This window comes from Pogona vitticeps, chromosome 5 (genome assembly GCF_051106095.1).
Source record: "Pogona vitticeps strain Pit_001003342236 chromosome 5, PviZW2.1, whole genome shotgun sequence".
In the NCBI taxonomy this organism is placed as follows: Eukaryota; Metazoa; Chordata; class Lepidosauria; order Squamata; family Agamidae; genus Pogona; species Pogona vitticeps.
In genome coordinates, this window is record NC_135787.1 from 69,081,527 (window position 1) to 69,103,922 (window position 22,396).

Below are 22,396 nucleotides of genomic sequence, written 5' to 3' on the forward strand. Positions count from 1 at the left end.
TGCTAACATTAAGATTTTTAATATCCTGAGAACAGCTAATGGGAGCACCACTAGTCCTCCCCTCCTTTTTTCCATCACTATCCACAACCCATGAGTGTCTCCTTCATACTTTGGACGTCAAGAGGGTCCTCTCCTTTTATTTGTTGCGCACAAAGCCTTTTTTGGCGTTCCCCACACCTTTTTGTCAGTCATCAACTTCCTAACAAAGGCCTAAAAGTAACTTCAACTCTCAAACAATTTCTCGCTGAGTGACCTCTACTATTCAGCTTGCATAACAGCTTGCTCGACAACCAATCCCTCAAGCTATTTGCCCTCATTCCACCAGGGCATTGGCGACCTCTACAGCGTTCCTCCGTGGTGTGCTTCTCCCTGACATCTGCGCCTCGGCTACATGGGCACAACCATCTACCTTCATCTGGCATAATGGACTGGATGTTAGACAGAAGTCTGACATGGCATTTGGACATGCTATTTTGGCTTCCATCTTGGTGTGACACCCTGCCTCCGGGTAAGAGAGCTTGCTAGTCACCCCCAGTGTGATTCACAGAGGCCACGAAGAAGAACGGCAGATTACTCACCTGTAATTGTAGTTCTTTGAGTGGACCTCTGTGATTCACACATCCCACCCGACCTCCCCTCTGTCACACCATGCAGTGTTTTCCTCTTGCAGTGGTTGACACAACAGAAGGGAGAGTCCTGGCACCAAGGTACTTATATGGAGGGGGAGAGGTCTATTTTAATGTATTTTTTGGTACCGCAGAAGCTCTAGAATATTTTGACGATGCTCCGCGCAGGCCCAGATCACCCACAGTGTGAATCACAGAGGTCCATTCGAAGAACTACAATTACAGGTGAGTAACCTGCCAGTTCTTGGTTTAAGACAATACGGCAGTTAGGCCTTATGGAAAAGTTAATGTACCGGATAAAGAGTGAAAGGACCTAGTCAAAGAGACAAATTTACAGGGGCAAGTTTCCCTTTTATTCAGTATATGAGCACCACAGGACACATTCTCCTATTAAGCATGTTGACTTTTTGAAATAAGATTTTTAATTTCCTTGGATGAGATAATGTCAATCACATTTCCCTGGCAACTATGCCCCAAGGGACAAGTGGCCACTTTGTAAATCTCTGCACTCTTACACCTAATGTTGCTCCCTTTGTTTGCTAATTTCTAAAAATGAGTTATTTGTATTGTAATGAAAAACAGTCTTTTAAAAGATTGGTATGCTTAGGTGGTAAACAATCTTACATCATGATTTGTCACAATGCAATTCTTTTTCTACACTTTTAATGGTGTTCTTCCATAATGTTTAAAAGTCAAAATTTTCATACAAGATGAGACTCCAGTGTATTTACTGTGACACTCCCCCCTCCCCTCCACATGCCTCATCAGTGATCTACAGGAACTATGGATTTTTATGGAAGAGCAGCATGGTGATGCACATCCCGCTTGGTTGTTTCTACTTGCAATGCGATCAACTAAACCAATTTCTCAACCTTTGAGTCACCAGATATTTTGGACTTCAATTCCCATGATCCATGGGTATTCCTTCTGCTGGCTGGTGCTTCTGGGGGTTGAAATTCAAAACATCTGAAAGCTGCAAAGTTAAGAACCACTGGAGCTTTTCCCCACCATTGCGTATATTTCCAATCAAGAGCATTCTTGCTTCTCCAGTTTGTTCCCTTCCAAGAAACCAAAGAAAGCATCCTAGGTTGGCTTCTGCACAATGACACAATGTGCTATAAAGTTCTGCTCCATTACTTCTTAGTTTAGTCCCACTGTAACAGAAGAAACCCATGGAAAATTGCCATGTCATGTTGTACCAGCTTGCTCGACAACCAGTCCCTCAAGCTATTTGCCCTCATTCCACCAGGGCATTGGCAACCTCTACAGCGTTCCTCCGTGGTGTGCCTCTCCCCGACATCTGCGCCTCAGCTACACAGGCACAGCCATCTACCTTCATCTGGCATAACAGACTGGATTTCAGACAGAAGTCTGACATGGCATTTGTGCTCATCTCTAGAACCTTGTCTGGAGTTCAATAACAGTTTCTTAATTTCTTCCCAGTGTGCAGCATCTTAGAATGAGAATGTATGCTAATCGCATGAAAACATTTCCTTCTCTTACAAATACTCTTGAAAGTTTCTTTGTTTCAAAAGATCTCTGAAATGGGAAGGGATGGAAATGAAATCTTGCATAGACACTTCTCAGTTCCCAACTGAAATAACTGATTGGTTATAATAACCTGAAATGGATCCCCTCAGAGCCCAACTGGGCTCACAGATAATTAAGTTTGAGTAGTTCCAGATAAGAAGCATTTGGTAGACTCTTCTGTTAAGTGTATCATATAAAATGCATCTATAATATCTTTTCTGGCTACATAATTAATATAATTGTACAATTTTTGTCCTTGAACTTCTAAATAGGGAGCTTCAATTCTGTGCGAGTGGAAGTGAGTAGAGACGGGCACAAACCACGGTGGGGCAGCGCAGCAGCACAACTGCTCCCCAGTCACCTCAGCTTCCCTTGCCCTGCTTTTTCCGGCAGGCACCCAGAGGAGGCAGGACTGAGATGCTGCACCACTGCCTCTAAGTGGGTGCCCATCAGAGGAGGCAGGGCAAGGGAAGTTGGGGTGGTTGTGGAACAGCTGTGCTACTGTATTGCCACACCACACTGAACCACAGTTTGTGCTCATCTCTAGAAGCAAATATTGGACTGGCTACCAGAATCCTAGGAGAGAAAAAAGACTAGTGTGAAGCAAATGATTGGGATGGGAAGAAGAGAGATACAGGAGTGGAGTGGATGAAGCTGCTAAGATTTCTTACCTGGGTCTTAATCTAGATTAGGATCTTAATATGTATTGTAGTTGTATTAACCAATGATTATAAGCTGAACCCCAAGTGACACAATGTTAAATAAGCATGCATGGATTTTATTTAAAAAAATAAAAATTTAAAAAAAGATTTACCTGGGTGAAGGCAGTAGTAATTGTAACTGAAAATGTTTATTTTTATTAATAATAAATACTAATTTGTTCCTTAATTCAATGGGGAGCTGTTCACAGCTATCATTTGTTTTGTAACTGCATTGTAGGATAAAGCACCTTAGCATTTATTTAATTCTAGCTCCTGGCCTCTGAAGATGCCAGCCACAAAGACTGACAAAATGTTAGGAAGAAAAACCTCTAGAACACTGGTTCTTAACCTTGGGTTACTCAGGAGTTTTGGACTGCAACTCCCAGAAGCCTTCACCACCAGCTGTCCTGACTGGGGTTTCTGGGAGTTGCAGTTCAAAAGCATCCGAGTAACAAAGGTTAAGAACCACTGCTCTAGAACATGGCCAAACAGCCCAAAAAACTCACAACAGCCATTTATTTAACTGTTTGAGAGACATTCTAAATTGCAGCTTTAAGATCCTGAAAGCAGTCTAGTTGTCTGCAAGAGGACTGATCCTGTAAGGCGTCTCTACATTTTTCACATGCAGTTTAATACTACAAAATCTCAGATCAAGGTAATAAAATGAAATGAAACAGGAAAAGAAAACTTTTATTTTAAAATCATGTAAAATACAGAATAGGTTTTTGGAAGGAGGCAGTTTCTACAGAAGAATGAGATCATCTTATAGCACAGGCACCATGACAGAACGGCCTCCTCTGTTGTCATCTGAAATAGAGAAGTTATTTTATCTATTATAAAATTTTAAAACTGCTCCCAGTCTATATAGATACTAGACCAATGTAAGTAAAAAGCCCTGCGTTAATGTTAAAGTGAAACTACATAAGATTTAGGTGGATACATTTTTCTGATCAAGGACTGAAAGGCAGTAATCCTAGACTATGCCCCCAAATTTGCTCCTTGGAGGCACGTTTCCCTCCAGGAATTTCCAAGAAAAATTAAACATGAGCCAAGCTATTCTGCAATATTCCCAAAGTTGTGGCCCACCAACTTCTGCAGAAACTTGCACTGTAAATTATGTGATACAGCTTAAACCATTGTACAAACATAAAAAGCTGGTCTTTGTGTAATGTGTTAGATCTTCTTTAAGTGTTAAAGAAGCAGCATCAGCAGTGTGATAGCAATTTTTGCCAGAGAAAATATGAAAGGTGTAGATGCAGACCACACAAGTTCCCCTTCAGGTGTTACAAGTTCACCATCATCTGAACATCAGATTGACTACAGTGAACTATTATCTGTTCAGTTATGTCTACAGCCGCTGTCAGTAATTTGAAAGAGTTGTGGGCATGTTCAAAAGAAGCAGGGCATGGCTTTCTGCTGGACATTGTGAGCAAGCAATATAATATGCAGAAATCAATTTGAAGCACATTTTCTCTCACACCCTTGAAGTGAATCAAAGTAGAACTGGCTGAGTAAGAATCAATGGTAAAGACACATACCACAGATTAACAATTATTTTTCTGAGCAACTATCCAAGACACCAATATTCAGAGACTGTTCTGGATTTTAATTAAAATGTTTCCACTTGGGTGCATCATTAATATCCTATGAAATATGGGAGTACCAAAAAAAAGAGAAATACCACTAGAAAAGGTTCATTTGGTTTTTTTAAAAAGCTCATTGATTACCAGGCATCACTTTTAAAAAAGGGTTAACTCAAGCTGCAAATACAAAGAACTTCTAGATCTGCCAAGAGAAGTGTCAGCTTCTTACATCATTGCTGAAAATAACTTCTACAAGATATAAAGAACTGAAAAAATTCAAATATGTACAGTATATAATGTTAAAACTTCAAAGATGAGTACCTGTTTTTTAAATGACCGATGTCTCTGGTTTTTCTGACGGACTTGCTTTAAGTTTGGCTTGGCACTGTTCGCAAGTATGATGGCAATGCCTAAGAACATTGAAAGGTCAGAAAAAGAAAGAGTCTGTTGCCACAAGGATTCTTTGAAAGAAGTGCATCCGAGTTGGATGTGAATACCTCAGTCCAGAAATCTTCACAGGTATACATTCTTGCATATGATGCACTATACCATTTGGAACAAATAATCAAAGACCTGTACCCCATCCCCCAATTCACACATGATCCTACTTCATATGAAAAAAAGTATCTAATGAAGTGACAATACAGGTCTGCAAGATCACAGTTCAAATGCCATGCCTCCAGCATGGGAGAGCAACCTCTGGTTTGCTCCAGTTCCTGTCCCTGTTTGAAACAGGGGCCCTCTTGACTAGAACAGACCTTTGTATCCTAAAACCTGATGTTGTTGTTGTTTAGTCATTAATTCGTGTCCGACTCTTCGTGACCCCATGGACCAGAGCACGGCAGGCCCTCCTGTCTTCCACTGCCTCCCGGAGTTTGGTCAAACTCATGTTGGTCGCTTCAATGACACTGTCCAACCATCTCATCCTCTGTCGCCCCCTTCTCCTCTTGCCTTCACTCTTTCCCAACATCAGAGTCTTTTCCAGGGAGTCTTCTCTTCTCATGAGATGGCCAAAGTGTTGGATCTGAAGCTGAGGCTCCAAAACCTGATACTGTAGTCTTATATCTGGATACTTCCTTTATATCAAAACCCTGTTTTTCAGAGCACAGCAAGTAATGTTGCCCTCTTTCTGTTCAAACCCATACTGGCCATTGGAAGATGAGTGGCATAGGTTGGATATAAAATCAGTTGTTAAGATTTACCCTAAGAAACCTAGGCAGTTTATACCAGTTGTTTCCTTCCAGCCAGAACTGTGAGAAGGAAAGTATCAAAGTCCACATTGTCATGTTGGAATAAGGCCTGTGTTCTCTGTTACAAAACTGGATTCACTCAAAGGTATCACTGCACCTTCCACTCCGAATGCAACTGCTTTTGCAGACTTTGGCATCAGGGCAGGGCACACTTACTGGACATACTAAAGCTGCCACTTGGAAGTCACCTTCGTCCTTTGTCAGAGTGCAACTACACAGCAGGATCTGCAGGGAAGGTGCACCTGGGAAGTAGGTCTCTCCAGGTTAATTCACTTCAGCCACCCACACAGGAGTCAGGGGGGAGGGGAGGGAATCAGCCTTGTTTGCAGCTTGTTCAGAATTCTATCCTCTCTTCCCCTCACCTGGTGCCCAGGTCTGCTTTCATCTTTCCTTCCCATTCTGTTTTTTTTTTTGTTCCTTTTTTCTTTTAAAGGCTTGCTAGTCTAGCACTAGGATAGCTAGGTGACCAAAGAGGGAAAATGACAAAGCAGAGAGAGAGAGAGAAGTTCTGTTAGCTGATCATCCAAATTTGCAGGAAGTATGGTTAGAGCAGAGCTATCTTAAAAGGTTTTCATCTCTCCCTGCAGATTCCTCACTCTTTTTTTTCTCTGTGGTCACTGAGCCACCCTATCACTAGATTAGTAAGTCTTTAAAAGAAAAGAAAGAAAAAGAATAGGAAGGGAAGATGACAGCAAATATGAAAGGTGGAGAGGAGAGGATTCAAGTGACAGCCAGTTTCCCTATTGTCCTATGTCTCCCACTGATACTGCAGCTTACTGGAATGAATTTAAATGCAATGGCTACACATCTATCCACATAATAATTATCTTTACTACTCTCTGCTTGTAGAATAGAGACAAGACTGGAAAACTGGGGTTACCCAGCCATGCTAGGGGTATCCATTGTCAACCTGAGTGGTTTGAAGATCCTGCCTGTCAAAGCAAGTGAGAGGAATAACCCAAAGCAAGAGTGTCCTCCTTCTACTCTAGAAAAACAACATGTCATGGCTGAGTACCAGTGTTCCCATTTTTTGTCCAATTCAGCCAGGTCCTGGCATGGAAAGAATGAAAAATGCAAATAAGCCTAATTCATATGAATATACCAGAATTTTAACACAACATGTCAGTTTACAAAAGCCAAGTGCTATTGCATATGCCAAACAAACCATTTTTGTCCTTTGCCAAAAAAAGGAGCACCAGCACTTTCAAACTTCTTCATACATATTCTTATGTAGGACATTGTCCCGACAGCATAACCCAGGACACCAGCAACTATATATATAAGAAAAGAAAAACATTAAAATTACTATAATTTGATGTATAATCAAATGTAACATATTGGTCAATAATTCAAATATCAAATATGGTTGTTTGAATTTTTGGGGCCACACTAATCTATGAAGAAAGAAACCCAAGAAAAGCTGCTACTTTGCACTTACGGTATTTTGTGTGTGTGTGTGTGACTTACAGCAGTGGTCCCCAACCTTGGGCCTCCAGATGTTCTTGGACTTCAACTCCCAGAAGCCTTCACCACCACCTCTGCTGGCCAGGATTTCTGGGAGTTGAAGTCCAAGAACATCTGGAGGCCCAAGGTTGGAGACCACTGACTTGGAGGGCAGCAGTTATTATTATACAATTTTTAATGACAGGGTTGGTTTAGTGCCACAACTCACAACTACTTTCATGCAGCAAAAGCTTCGCATGCACAGATACGTATGAGAATCTAGCATGTTCACCCAGAGGACAGGCGACTATTGCCTACTGGTGAGGAGGGCAAATGCATGTGAATATAGTTGCTGGAAGAAGAAGGCAAGCTTAAAAAACACCAAGAGATTTTTTTTTCCTTAGGGATATCCATTTTCTACTGTAGCATGTAGGAATAGCAGCATTCTAATCACACTCATTTACACTAGTTACAGATTCAGGGTTATAATTTTCCTGCTTTTTAGTAGTTTTTATACTTACGTGCCATTTTAGGAAAGGGTCCAAGTCTAGGGTTTGGTTTGAGGATACCTAGAATCAAGGGTAGCTATTAGGAAATGTCATTTCCACCTGCTGATCATGTGAAACGCTTCTGCATTTCCTTAAGACAGAAAATCAGAATCCTTACAATGCAAAGTATACACAGTATAATACATAATACTCAATAATATATGTGATGCCCAACAAAGAAGATACATTCTAATATCCTTTTAAATCTGGAGTTAATTCATATTTTAGGTAAACATCCAAGATGTTTTACTTGTATCCCAAAAAGCATAAGTATAAATGTGCCAAATCCATCCATCCTTCAAGTATGAGATACAACAAGTGGCAGATTCCAGTTCACCCTTGGACAATGTGTGAAATTATCCATAGAGTTACACATCAGCCAAAAATAAAAGAAAATTAAAAGAATAAAGAAGATAAAACCTTGTGGCATCTTAAAGACTAGCTGCTATATTTTAATGTGAGCTTCTGTGGACAAGTCCACTTCCTTAGATAGAGTTACACATTCTGTTGAATATTTAAAGTTGTAGATTTCTAGTGTTTAATCTTGATCTGGACTGAGCTTTTCTCTCTTTTTTCTGAAACCTTTAAAGTGTCGCAGCTAATAGCTGATGATTCTAGAAACTTTTTCAAACTGTTTTCAATTTTTAAAAAATTAAGTAGAAACATTTACCATTAGCAACAAGTCCTTGGACGACAAGCATACTTCCCAGAGATAAAGGAAAAGCTGTAGAAAATAAAAGAACAAAAAACTGCAGTATTTGTGCAAATTGTAACACACAACACCCTTGTTGTAGAATCACAATCTTTTCTAGCTGGTTTAATACCCTGGCTTGCTTTGGTAGGTTCCCACTTACGGCAAAATGAAAATACAGTAAGAGGTTTCTGGCTTGATCACATTATGTAGAGAGAAGGAAAGGAGTTGCTTGCAGTAGCAAAAGACTAGCGTATGCAGTAGCTTCCTAAGTAAAAATATAGCTTTTGCTTGCATGCAGGCAACTCAATATATAGTTCACCACTATGGAAATGACTTTCGGGCCTAGAGTCTAGGTCTGTGGTTCCCAACATATTTTTCACTTGTGTACCCTTTGGCAGCCTATTTGCATAATTTCTATCATTCACATTAGGGGCTGGGGCGACTCTCTGCCCTCTCATCTTCAGGCCACTTCCTCACTGTCTCTAGCAGCATGCACAAGTGTGCCAGCAAAGTGTTTAAAACCCACAAGGACTGCTGTCATTGATAGGAAAGGAGCAGGTAGCACAAGCCCATCAGGTTAGTGACAGAACAAGAACAGACACTGCCTTGGAGTGAAAGCCAACTGGTTGGGCTCCCGTGCAGTGAGTGGGGAGAGAAAGAAGAAGCTGAGGGGTTTCTCACTGCTCCAGATATAAATAACTGACTTATACTGTTGACGGGTGTGCCTTTTTCTGCCATTATTCAGTTTTTTCACATACCCATAAATGTCCTGGTTTGTACCCTCGGAGTACATGTACCCCAGGTTGGAAATCACTGGTCTAGGTGAACCACAGCTTCACATTCTCTGCTCTCTTCCAGTACAACCATAACAAAATTATGGCTTTCACTTCCTCTTTTCTAACTACCCTGGACAAACTTCAGTTATTCTTAGTCATATTTGCTGAAAAAAAACACATTTCAAACTTTAGTTTATCAAGCTGCTGTTGCATCCCCCCAGTGTCCCTTGTTTGTTCTCCTCAAACTCTGGTCCACACTCTGGATGCATTTGTTCTCCTTGCAGTCCAGGGGACTCTCAAGAGCCTTGTCCAGCACCACAATTCAAAAGCATCAATTCTTTGGTGGTCAGCTTTCTTTATGGCCCAACTCTGTTTTTTAAGATATTGTTGAGGTTTGGCATCACTTTCCTCCCAAGAAGCAGGCGCCTTTTAATTTTGTGGCTGCTGTCACCATCTGCAGTGATCATGGAACCCAAGAACGTAAAATCTGTCACTGCCTCCATATGTTCCCCTTCTGTTTCTCAGGAGGTGACTGGACCAGTGGCCATGATATTAGTTTTTTTAAATGTTGAGCTTCAGACCATTTTTGCGCTCTCCTTTTTCATCCTCATTGCAAGTTTACTTAATTCCTCCTCACTTTCTGCCATCAGAGTGGTATCATCTGCATATCGGAGGTTGTTGATATTTGTTCTGGCAATCTTAATTCCAGTTTGGGATTCCTTCAGTCCGGCCTTTCACACGATGTATTCTTGGGATTCGTCTAGTCCTGCCTTTTGCATGATGCTGCATATAAGTTAAATAAACAAGGAGACAGTATACAGTACAGCCTGGTGTACTTCTTTCCCAATTTTGAACCAGTTCTTCCATATCCAGTTCTAACTGTTGCTTCCTGTCCCACGTATAGGTTTCTCAGGAGATAGACAAGGTGGTCAGGCACTCCCATTTCTTTAAGGACTTGCCATAGTTTGCTGTGGTCCACACAGTCAAAGGCTTTTGCATAGTCAATGAAGGAGAAGTAGATGTTCTTCCCACTCTATCTATTCCCACTCTTTTGTTGACTATGAGGACTACTCCATTCCTTCTATGGGCTTCTTGCCCACAATAGTAGATATGATAGTCATCTGAATTGAATTTGCCAATTCCTGTCCATTTTAGTTCATTGACGCCCAGGATGTCAATGTTTATTCTTGCCATCTCCTGTTTCACCACATTCAGCTTAGCAAGGTTCATAGATCTTACATTCCAGGTTCCTATGCAGTATTTTTCTTTGAAGCATTGGACTATCCTTTCACTTCCAGGCACATCCACAGCTGAGCGTCTTTTCAGCTTTGGCCCAATCACTTCATTAGCTTTGGAGCTACTTGTACTTTTCTTCCGCTCTTCCTCAGTAACATGTTGGACACCTTCCGACCTGAGGGGCTCATCTTCCAGCGTCATATCTTTTAGCCTTTTGTTTCTGTTCATGGGGTTTTCTTGGCAAAGATACTGAAGTGGCTTCAGTACTACTCCAGGTGGATTGCGTTTAGTCGGAACTCTCCAGATGACCTGTCCATCTTGGGTGTCCCTGCACGGCATAGCCCATAGCTTCTCTGAATTACTCAAGCCCCTTCGTCACGACAAGGCAGCAATCCATGAAGGAGACCAGTGGATCTAGTCCACAGTATACCAAATATAAGTATCTCAGACACGTGCTGCAATACAACAGGTTTATTGATCTTTTAGTTGGTATGTAAATCACAGATGTAAATCACAGTTGTGGAGGATCATTCATTAAATCAGATTTGATTACACGTTTGCTTGTATGTGCTTTTATTCACAATAACCACTTTAACAATATTCTTTGACCATCTATCTATTCTATATTCCTCTTCCTTTTAACTCTTTCCTGTTCTCTATAACCCTCCAACTTTCCAATCTCTGTCTTAGCTTCCTCAATTCAATGTCCTTTCTCACTTCCATTCCCTCTTTCTCCTTCTCTCTAAATGTCACCCTAACTCCGCCCCTCCTGTCCTATCATAGGTTCCTGCACTTGAGCTCCATATGATGGACAGGAGTGATGTGGGCATTCCGCCACAGCTGCCTTATATTAATGAACCATCAGGAAATGGACTATATCACAGTGTTTTGAGTTCAGACATAATGCAAAACTGAAATGTCAGTTGAAAACGAAAGCAAAAAAACTCTGATCTCACCATCACATTACAGGATGATGGAAGTGTGCAGAGCCCCAACGCTCATATTAGCATGTTTCAATCCCATAATGATGAACTATTTATTATTACATTCAAGCACACTCATTCAAAGGTAATTCTCATTCCTACTGAAGTCACAAAGAAACTTACAGGTACTGTAAATAATCTAGCACAGTTTTGAAAAAAAAAGTTATAAAACAGAAATTTGCTCAAACGAAATCTTGCAGCAGCACTTTTCTAGCAGACTATTAAACAATAAAACAAAATATTAAAATGAAAAGAAAAAACAAAGACCCTGTTATATTTTTGTTACATGAAGAACAAAGCAATCTACCTCTGTACCAAAAACTTTCTTCTCTACATTGTTTACGGATCTTTGCAATTTCTTCAGTGTTCACATTTGAAATGGGACAATGCATCTTCTGAAAAAAAATCCAGACAGTTATATGAGAACAACATAATGAATGATAAAGAAAATAATCTTGTTTTCTTCTTTTGCTGCACACCACACCAATAATATGGTTTGCCATTTATTTTGTTTTCATTGTATGCTTAGCTGAAATAGTAAAGACTTAACATTTTTAAATTTTAAATAAAATTAAAATAAAATAAAAGTTGTAAAATAACTTGGGTGGAAACTAGTTCTTTGCTGAAATTAACAAAGAACATTTTTTTAAAAAAGTCTGTCATTTTAAAATATTGGTGTCAGAGTGTAACCGCATTGGAAAAAATGCAGAAAATGCTACAAGGGGTGTAGCAAGAGCTGGGGTGAAGGGCTTTCCAAGTAATACTATTTCTTTTCTTTTTAAAAATCAGCTTGCTAGCAGCGCTAATGAACTAGGGTTTCTAAGCAGAAGATAAGTAAATAAATTTAAATGGAAAAACAAATACAAAATGAGAAAAGGAAATGAGGAAAAAATTGGCATTCTCTCCTTGTTTACAAGTTATTGCAGTTTATTAAATAGCTCTTCTGAAGCTGCCCAAACTACAGGGCTACAAGGCAGCTATATTAACAAACTCTGAACAAGCTATAAACAAGGCCTTCCTCCTCTCTCTGTGTGCAGCCAGTTAATTTGAACTGGCCTGAGGAAACCAGGACTCCCTGATGCAACTTCCCAGTGAGTGACTGAAAGTGATTTCTCACAATGCAGTCACAACCTCACCCTTTTCCTGCTAACAATACGCTGAAACATGCATTCAGGAAATTAGACTAAATGTGGCCATAGAATAATAGGGAAAGTTTATCTGAATTAAAATACAAAGTAAAAATGAAATGACAGAATGTATCTTCATGCTTGAAACCCAGTACACAAAAGGAATATTTTCCCCTTCATAATTCTTAGCTGATACTGTGACAGGAAGCAACTCTTTCTTGTTATAATAGTGAATTATATCATTTTCTTTCCCCTTCTGGGTAGATATTTCCAAGTTTCAGTCTGAAACAAGGTATGTGCAAAGCAAAACCCATTTTTTAAATTAAAAAGACTTTAAATACAATTATAAATATATAGAATTAAATTAAGGCTTTTTATTCTTTCCTACTATTTGGGGGCACCCTCCCACCCCCACAAATTTATATGGGATCCCACCTCCTTCCTGCCCTGCTAGCATAAGAACTATTAACAGTTCTTGTGCTCTCGTTACCAGTCCACTGGGGGAGTACGGGTTTCTGGTACCAAAAAGCGAAAAAGTGTGCTGTTTATATACCGCCCCATAGTGCTTCAAGCACTCTCTGGGCGGTTTACAAGTTAATTATGCAGGCTACAAATTGCCCTCCCCCCAAGCAAGCTGGGTACTCATTTTACCGACCTCAGAAGGATAGAAGGCTGAGTCAACCTCAAGCTGGCTACCTGGGATTGAACCCCAGGTCGTGAGCATAGTTTTGGCTGCAGTACAGCGGTTTAACCACTGCGCCACAAGGTACCAGTGATATATGCTTCTCTATACTGTGGTGATATTAGATCATTTTCTACTTCACTAAAAAAATCAATCACTACTTGTGGCAGAACAAGAAAGAACAAACCTGATCCTTTCGTTCTCCTGGGGAGGCCTCCACTTTTCCAATATCTGAAGCAGGTGCCATAGCCATTCTAAAGTTGTCACCAAATCTTATCCTAGTAAGATAAAAGAGAACAGATGCAAGAAAAAATCAGTGTAGATCTTCAAACAATGTTGTTGTTGCAGCTTTACCAATGTGAGCATATTAGGGTAGAGTACACTGAATGGGACCATTGGTGATTCCAGCTCAGTACTGTATAGTCTATTGTCTCCCAAAGAGCTGTCTAGATAGCTCAGTGAAGTAAGCAAGTGCTGTAGGGATGGAGGCCAGGAATTTGATTCCCTGCAGCGCCTTTTAGGAGAAGAGCAAGCCCATATGGCCCTGGGCAATCTATGTACGCCCAGAGTGTCCACACAAGGATAAAAGACTGTCTATGCCCCTCCATGCAAATATGAAGTATAAAGGCAGGGGATAGGGTTGCAGACTTAGATTGATTTTTTTAAAAAGGCAAGGAGTAGCTTACTACTTTAAATGAGTTCAAATCCCTGGGGCAGAATGAACTGCATCCAAGGATATCGAAGGAACTGGCTAAATAGATTGCAGAACCACTGTCTTATTATTTTCTTAAAATCGTGAAGGATGGGTGAAGTGCCAGATGATTGGAGGAGGGCTAATGTTGTCCTTATCAAAAAGAGACAAAAAGATGAACCAGTGAACTACAGACTGGTCAAACTGGCATCAATCTTAGGGAAAATTCTGGAGCAGATTATAAAGCAGTTACTGTCAGAACATTGAGAATTTTACAGGCCTGAATAGATCCAGACAGTAGAAATAATGAGCTGCCATAATGTTCACCTGTGCAGACTCAGAAGTGCTGAGTCACAGTGACTTTGAAGAGGTGTGTCTGAGGATGATGCAACACCTGTCCTGATTGGACAGAAGCATCTACTTGTATGTACATAAGTGTACTGTGTGTATATGATGTACTCTCTCTATTCTCCTACCTTCTCCTCTATCCATTACTATGCCTCTACTTATACTGTTGCTATGCCGAAGGACTGCTGCTCTGTATATTTGTACATATTGTAAATACACATGTCTTGCAAGAAGAGCTGTGTTCATGTTATTTTCTTCACCAGGACTCTGTTAATTACCAGCAAGAGCTGACAGTTACTAAGCAAGCACCTTGAAAACTGTGCAGTAATAACCAGAAGTCAACAAGCTGGACTAACCTTATCTAATTTGTATTCTCAAAGCCTTTCATGGCCGGGATCTGATGGTTATTGCAGGTTTTCAGGGGACAGGATCAGCTATAAATGGGTGGGATCAGCTATATTGTAAATGGGTCCCCATCAATCACAGTGACAGATCATGTTTCTCCCTTATCACAACAATACACCCACAAAAAAAAACACGCTAATCACCATAATCAACGAATCTCCTGAAATAGACAAAATCAGATCACACAGCTATAAATACTCAACTATCCAACAAACTGCAACAGAGCACAGACAGACTCCTGTCCTCTGAAGATGTAGGCCACAGAGACTGGTGAAACGTTAGGAAGAAAAACCATAAGAACACGGCCAAACAGCCTGGAAAACCCACAACAACCATCTTATCTAATTTTTTTGATCAGTTAACCTCCCTGGCAGATGATGGGAATGCTATAGACATAATACACCTTGACTTCAGCAAAGCATTTGACAAAGTGCCTCATGATACAGTGGTGCCTCGCATTACGACGTTAATTCGTTCCAGCAAAATCGCTGTAGAACAAAAACGTTGTAAAGCGAAAATAAAAAAGCCATTGAAACGCATTAAAACCTGGTTAATGCATTCCAATCGGCTAAGAATTCACCATCCAGTGAAGATCCTCCACAGGGGCGGCCATTTTCAGGTGCCTGTGCAGCGAAAAATGGCTCCTAAACACAACGGGGTGCCATTTTGAGCACCGGTGGCCATTTTGAAAACCCGACAATCAGCTGTTTTGATCGCCGGGAAGTGAAAATAGGTTCCCGAAACAGGAAACCGATCATCGCGCAGCGAAATTCCCTCATTCAAAACGTCGTTTTGCGATCGCTTTTCCAATCGCAAAAACCTTGTCATAATGCGGATTCGTCATTAAACGGAGCGCCCGTCTTGTGAGGCACCACTGTATTCTGTTTACGAATCAGCATTGAAGACTTGGCTCTTCTGCCAGGCTTTCCCTGACCATTAAGATCTTGGCCTCCCTTTTACCATCATTTTTGCCATCCTTTTCATCACCCTTTTACCACCTTCATTGCTATATGTTTTAATTTATCTTGTTGGTATGTATTAATTTATTTTCTATCGTGTTTTAATATTGCTGTTTATATTGTTGTTAGCAGCCCAGAGTGGCCTGGTTGCTAGATGGTGAGGGGTATAAATCCAAGAACTAACTAACCAACTAACCAACTAACCAACCAACCAACCAAATAAATAAATAAATAAGCAAGATAACGAGTGGGCTAGATATACAGCTGGTTACAGAATTGTACTCAGACAGTGCTTATCAATAGCTCCTTCTCATACTTGGGGGAGGTAACAAGTGGGGTATCACAAGGCTGAGTCCCAGGCCAGCACTCTTCAACATTTTTATTAATGACTTGGATGAGGGAGTGCAGGGAATAGTGATCAAATCTGCAGATGATGCAAAATTGAGTGGAATAGATAATACCTTGGAAGACAGAAAAAAATTCAGAAAGATATTGTTATGCTTAAGCATTGGGCTGAAAACAACAGAATGGAATTTAACAGGGATAAATACAAAGTGCTATTCCTGGAGGAAATAACCAAAAGCACAACTACAATATGGGGGATACATGGCTCAGTAATACTACAAGGGAGAATGATCCTGGAATTGTTGTAGTTCAAAAGCTGAATATGAGCCAACAATGTGGTGTGGCTGCAAAAAAAAGCAAATGCTATTTTAGACTGAATTAACATAAGTATATGTTCTGTAAATTCAGAAGTAAATCCTGTGTAGTCCCCCTCTATCTAGCACTGGCTAGGCCTCATCTAGAGTATTGTGTCCAGTTCTGGACACCACACTTTAAGAAGGATGCCAACAAATTCAATCAAGTTCAGAGGAGGGCAATAAGGATGATCAGGGACTGGAAACCAAGCCCTATGAGGAAAGACTGAAAGAAATGGGCTTGTTTAGCCTTGAGAAAAGAAGACTGAGCGGAGATATGATAGCACTTTTCAAATACCATATTTTTCTGTGTATAAGATGAGACTTTTTTACTTAAATAATTGGACCAAAAATTGAGGGTTCTTTTATACAGGGCAGGCAGCTCCTTTCCCTGCCTTTTACAAAGCCACAGAGTGAAGCAGCCGTGAAAGGGCAGCACGCTCGCACCCCTTTGATCCTGAAGCAGCCATGAAAGGGCATCAGGACCAAACGGGTGAGAGCGTGCTGCCCTTTCATGACTGCATTAGCCATTTCCTAAGCTCTGCTGGGCTTAGAAAGCGGTAAAGGCAGCCAGGAAAGGGCACAAGGATTAAAGGGGTGCACGCGTGTGCTGCCCTCAAATTTTCTAATTTGGGTGTTAGAAAAGGGGGGTCATCTTATACTGTGGGTTGTCTGGTAAATGGAAAAATACGGTACTTGAAAGGTAGTCGTACAGAAGAGGGACAGGATCTCAATCATCCCACAGTGCAGGACACATAATAATTGTTATAAAATATTGCATAAAGATTGTTATGCAGTACTCTGACTGGATTTTTAGTCCATTTTTATGTTTTCGATCTCAGAGTGACTTTTTTGTATACTTATTGGTCTTTGCCTTAATGGGAATCAAAGCAGTTTAGAGTAAACTTAGACAGAAGAATATAACAAAACACAACAGAAAGCCAACTGTTGAAACAGAACTTTTGAAAAAGCACCATTTAAAAAATTAAAAGCAGTTCAAAAAAATACTAGCTATCTGCTGAATGTGGAACCATCTGCAAGCAACATAGTTGCCTGCTACTCAACTGCAGCTCCTATCTGCAGCCAATCAAGAGTTAAATAATATCCAGTTAATAACATATTTTTATTATTGTGCATTTATCATAACAGTCTCATCAAGATTTTGTAGGCCGTCTTGAGCAGATAGGTGGCTAAATAATAAGGTACAATGCCTGAAAACCTGTTGCTTAGTGTGATAAGTTGCACAAGCATAGGCCTATTGAATTACTGGGGATTTGGCATGTCAATTTCTCCATAAATGTGCTTACTCTAACTGTGACTTACTACGCTATGCAACTGGATTCCAGCCAATACAAACTTCCGCAGATGTGGGAGTAAGGGCAAGGACTGAAAGTTTCTCCTGTCTTTTACTTTTCCATTTTAGGATTGTAGAAGTTAGTAATGGTTTGCCAGTACATGAGCACAGCCAATTATCATTATTAGTAATAATGCAATCTTGTTTCCAGCCACGGTCTGCACATTGCTTTATTATATTAGTTGCCCCTCTCTCTATGAGGAAGGCTGATGTTAAACAGTAATATATTTATAACCAGAAATTAAGCACTGGCTAGGAGTAACTGGATTAACTGTGATGCCACAAATAAAAACTGAATACTGTACTCATTCCATGCTCTTTTGCAGCAAATGTGGAAGTGTGGACCTAATAAATACTTCCTCGCCCATATTAAAATCGCTATACATTTGTCTGAATCCTGGCGCAATCAGAGCTCCAAGATACTGTACACACACTACTTTTCCTGTATCCCCATTTCACAGCAAAATGCTACAACGCATTGCATCAACACTTGTTTTTCCCCACAGAAATAGCAGTGTGGACAAGCGGTCTTAATAAGGACTCACTTCCTGAATCAAATTTCAGCCCTCCATTTTGGGTCTGGACTGTGTGAGGGTAAATTTCTAAAAACGGGTGGCTTGAGGCAACTTTGTTAGTCTGTTGCCACAAAGAGACTAAGTTTATTTTGGTGCACTAGAGTCCATCTCATCAGTTGCAGCAGAAGTGCGCCTACGAAATAACATCAAGCTACAAAAAGATAGTATTAAAAGCAGCACACATCATAACAAATTTGGTAATTCATGATGTGCTACTACTAGATGCAAAGCTACACCGCCGCACGGTTACCTGCAGAGTAAGTACTACTGAAGCCAAAGGGGCTGACCTCGTGTAGACACGCACAGGATTGTACGGTTACAAGAGCAACCCAGAGAAAAGTACTGTACATGCAAATTCTTCTCACCGCAAGAAGGTAGCCCGCCTTTGCGCTTAGAAGAGAAGCCTCTCAAAACAGCTCTACGACCGAGCAACCTGTGGACGAGATGCGATACTGCGCAAGCCCACGCTGGCTTTCAGCTCAAGAGATCGATCTGTCAACAGCGATTCCCCTGAGGGCAAAATGGCCACTGTATACCAGTTTCACGTTATAAAAGATACTCTCTAAAGGCGGAGCCTTTCCACCCGCCCCCCCTCTTTCCCCATTTAGGACAAAGAGATACTATTGTGAGTAAGCTTGCTGTTTCTTTGAGGAGGCGTTCGTCAGGAAACCTCGAGCTAAGTCTTCCAGGTTTGTATAAAAGTGTAATCCTGCCCCTACTTGTTGCCAGCACTGTGCCTCTCAAAATCTGTTTTGAATTATAGCAGCCTCAAACTACTAAGTTTCTCTCTCGGTGAGATCCCAGCTAGATACAAGGCTGAGGACTTCACTTCCAGTATCTCTAAAATCTTTGAGGAGATGCTTTTTCTTTTAACCATGGCTGTGTACTCATTGTTTTTAGCTTTAAATATTGTCTTTCATTGTTGTAAGCCTCCTTCGTTGGCTGAGGGAGAAAGGCGAAGTAAAAATAGTTTAAATAAATAAAAGGTATACATTAAGTTGCAAGGAACGTGCACTAAACTCTTTCTCAAGACAAAGCTGAGAGCAAGACTTTGTTTCAGAAAGGAAGGTTCTTATACATCTAAAATGCAGCCAGTTGAAGATGATGAAATCCTGGCAGAGAAGGGCTTGTGGTCGGAATTGAAAATGGGCATTGTGGACACAAAGCACAATAACACCTTAATTCTCCTGCCTTGTTCCTTTGGCCTGTGATCCCCCTCTCCCTCCCTGACATGTTGAAGTGTGTTAACCTGGGAAAGCAAACAATCTAGCTGCCCTTTCAGCACCACTCCCTTGAAGCCACACCTGTGAAGAAAACAGTCAGCAGGAGGTGAGGCTAGCACACATCTCTCTCCTTGAGATTAGACAAAAGTTTATCATTACATCAGTCCTGGACTGTAGCTAAATAAAACAATTATAGTTAATCATTAAAACAGAAATACTGTACAGTTGAAACTGACACATAAGTACATATTAAGTAAGCCAGAGAGTTCCAGAAAAAGATCTACTTCTGCTTCATTGACTACACAAAAGCCTTTGACTGTGTGGACCACAGCAAACTATGGCAAGTCCTTAAAGAAATGGGAGTGCCTGACCACTTTGTCTATCTCCTGAGAAATCTATGTGGGACAGGAAGCAACAGTTAGAACTGGATATGGAACAACTGATTGGTTCAAAATGGGGAAAGGAGTATGACAAGGCTGTATATTGCTCCCCGGCTTATTTAACTTATATGCAGAATACATCATGTGAAAGGCAGGACTGGAGGAATCCCAAGACGGAAGTAAGATTGCAGGAAGAAAAATCAACCTCAGATATGCCGATAATACAACTCTGATGGCAGAAAGTGAGGAGGAATTAAAGAATCTCATAATGAGGGTGAAAGAGGAGAGCGCCAAAAATGGTCTGAAGTTCAATATCAAAAAAAGTAAGATCATGGCCACTGGTCCCATCACCTCCTGGCAAATAGAAGGGGAAGATATGGAGGCAGTGACAGATTTTACCTTCTTGGGCTCCATGATCACTGCAGATGATGACAGCAGCCACGAAATTAAAAGACACCTGCTTCTTGGGAGGAAAGTGATGACAATCCTAGACAGCATCTTAAAAAGCACAGACATCACCTTGATGATAAAGGTCTGCATAGTCAAAGCAATGGTTTTCAGTAGTGATGTATGGAAGTGAGAGCTGGACCATAAAGAGGGCTGACTGCCGAAGAATTGATACTTTTGAACTGTGGTGTTGGAGGAGAATCTTGAGAGTCCCCTGGACTGCAAAGAGAAGAAACCAATCCATTTTGAAGGAAATCAACCATGAGTGTTCACTGGAAAGACAGATCCTGAAGCTGAGGCTCCAATACTTTGGCCATCGCATGAGAAGAGAAATCTCCCTGGAAAAGACCCTGATGTTGGGAAAGTGTGAAGGCAAGAGGAGAAGGGGACAACAGAGGATGAGACGGTTGGACAGCGTCATTCAAACTACCAACATGAACTTGACCCAACTCTGGGAGGCAGTGGAAGACAGGAGGGCCTGGCGTGCTCTAGTCCATGGGGCCACAAAGAGTCGGACACGATTTAACGACTAAACAACACCAAAAAGTATGTGTGCATGTTAAATACATTTGATAAAACTTTACTTGAAAAACAGATTAGCACAACTGAAATATAAGTAAAATGTTAGGAAGTGGCATTAATGTTTTATCACCTACCAGATTTTTTTTATTTCAGGGATTTTAAGGAACAAGAAAGTGTTCTCTTGACTTTATTTCTAGATCATTCCCCTATGATCCTGAATGTAATCAAATAATGGGGACTTTTGGAGGTCATGAATATGTAGCACAACATGATGATATGTAACAGCACAGAAATGGTTAATTAATGCTGTCGTACAGGGAATGGGCAAGATCTCCTTCTCAGTCATCCCAGACAGCAGGACATGTAATAATGGGTTCAAGTTACAAGAATCAAGATTTTGATTGAAAATCAAAAGAAACTTCCTAACTATTAGAACAATATGACCAGGAAATCAGTCACTTCAGGAATTGGTAAGTGCTGCAGCAGTGGAGGCATTCAAGAGAAAATTAGACAACCGTACGTCAGATATACTTTCATATATTCATTGTCAGATTATGATTTTTGTGGCTTAAAAACTTCTAATTACACAGTAGAAAAGGTTCAGGAATCTACAGAGCAGAATTAGCTTCAGTTTTCCGCTAAAGTGGAGTACCCCTTGTTTGTTCTCCTCAACTGTAACTCACAGTCTCAATAACTCACTCAGAGACAGTGTTAAGTGAAGGAATAAAAAGTCCCATTTACTCAGTGTTCTGAGTAGATCAAAACAACATATTATAGAAAAAAACTACATGAATAGAGCTTAATTGATTAACTAGCTTGATGGCTAGTTAATCAATTATAGACTCCTGACTGACTTCATAGTGATTCTGACTGGGAAAAGGTGAGAAAAGAACTCTTGAGTAGAGGGGTGTGACACTCTTAAAAATCTGAGAGAACAATTGGTCGCTGCCAGATTGATTGTCACCCCAGCCTAGAAAGTACCTCCCATCCAAAGCCTATTAAAGGCATCATGCATAGGTTGTAATAATTCCAACAATATTTTGATTTGGATTCCTGCCATGAGCAGGACTCGAAAGGATTATAAACTCCTTTCACCTCAATGATTCCATGAATGAAGGTTCTGAAAATTCAGATTTCAGTCACTAGTATGAATAAATTGAAAATGCAGTAACAATTCAGCCTCACTAAGTGTTAATAAGGAGAAGTTGATTGGCCAGGGCTGATAAGCCAAGCTTCGAGCAATAATGATGAGTGGGCAGTTTCTTGAAGGAAAGGGCAACAGGTTTATTTAGATAAAACAAGTGTGCACTTGGGTGCCCAGGCAGGGTGGGGACCCCAAGATCAACAAGGTTGAAGTTTTGATACAGTTGTAAAAAAGAAACAAAAGTATGCAGCAGGTCCTTGGTCCTTGAGGAATATATGCTTTGGTTACAATTTCTCACATCTCAACAAAGCATTTACCCATGTGGGGAGGGATGAAAGAGACTGCAGCTTTCAAAGGTCTCAGCAACCTGGGACTTTTTTTCTTATGTGGTGGACATGCAATAGAGCAGGGTTCCCCAACCCCCGGTCCGCGGCCCTGTGCCGGTCCCTGAGCAGACATCAGCTGGGCGCG

The 22,396-nt window shown here is 40.7% G+C and overlaps 1 protein-coding gene across 3 annotated transcripts; it reads right to left on the reverse strand.

The window, feature by feature from the left end:
• Positions 1–3,526: 3,526 nt before the first annotated feature.
• OCIAD2 (OCIA domain containing 2) lies at positions 3,527–18,906 on the reverse strand. 3 transcript variants are annotated; one of them, XM_020789665.3, is made up of 8 exons: positions 18,575–18,906; positions 13,367–13,457; positions 11,678–11,765; positions 8,352–8,405; positions 7,655–7,702; positions 6,856–6,961; positions 4,762–4,850; positions 3,527–3,664 (listed from the first exon to the last, which is right to left on the reverse strand). In XM_020789665.3, exons 2-7 carry the CDS (start codon positions 13,430–13,432, stop codon positions 4,769–4,771), a joined length of 444 nt encoding a protein of 147 aa, XP_020645324.3. In that variant the 5' UTR covers positions 13,433–13,457; positions 18,575–18,906; the 3' UTR covers positions 3,527–3,664; positions 4,762–4,768. The 3 variants fall into 3 exon arrangements, with proteins under 3 accessions (XP_020645324.3, XP_020645325.3, XP_020645327.3); XM_020789666.3 differs by having other exon boundaries at positions 3,527–3,687; XM_020789668.3 differs by having other exon boundaries at positions 18,460–18,616.
• Positions 18,907–22,396: the final 3,490 nt, after the last annotated feature.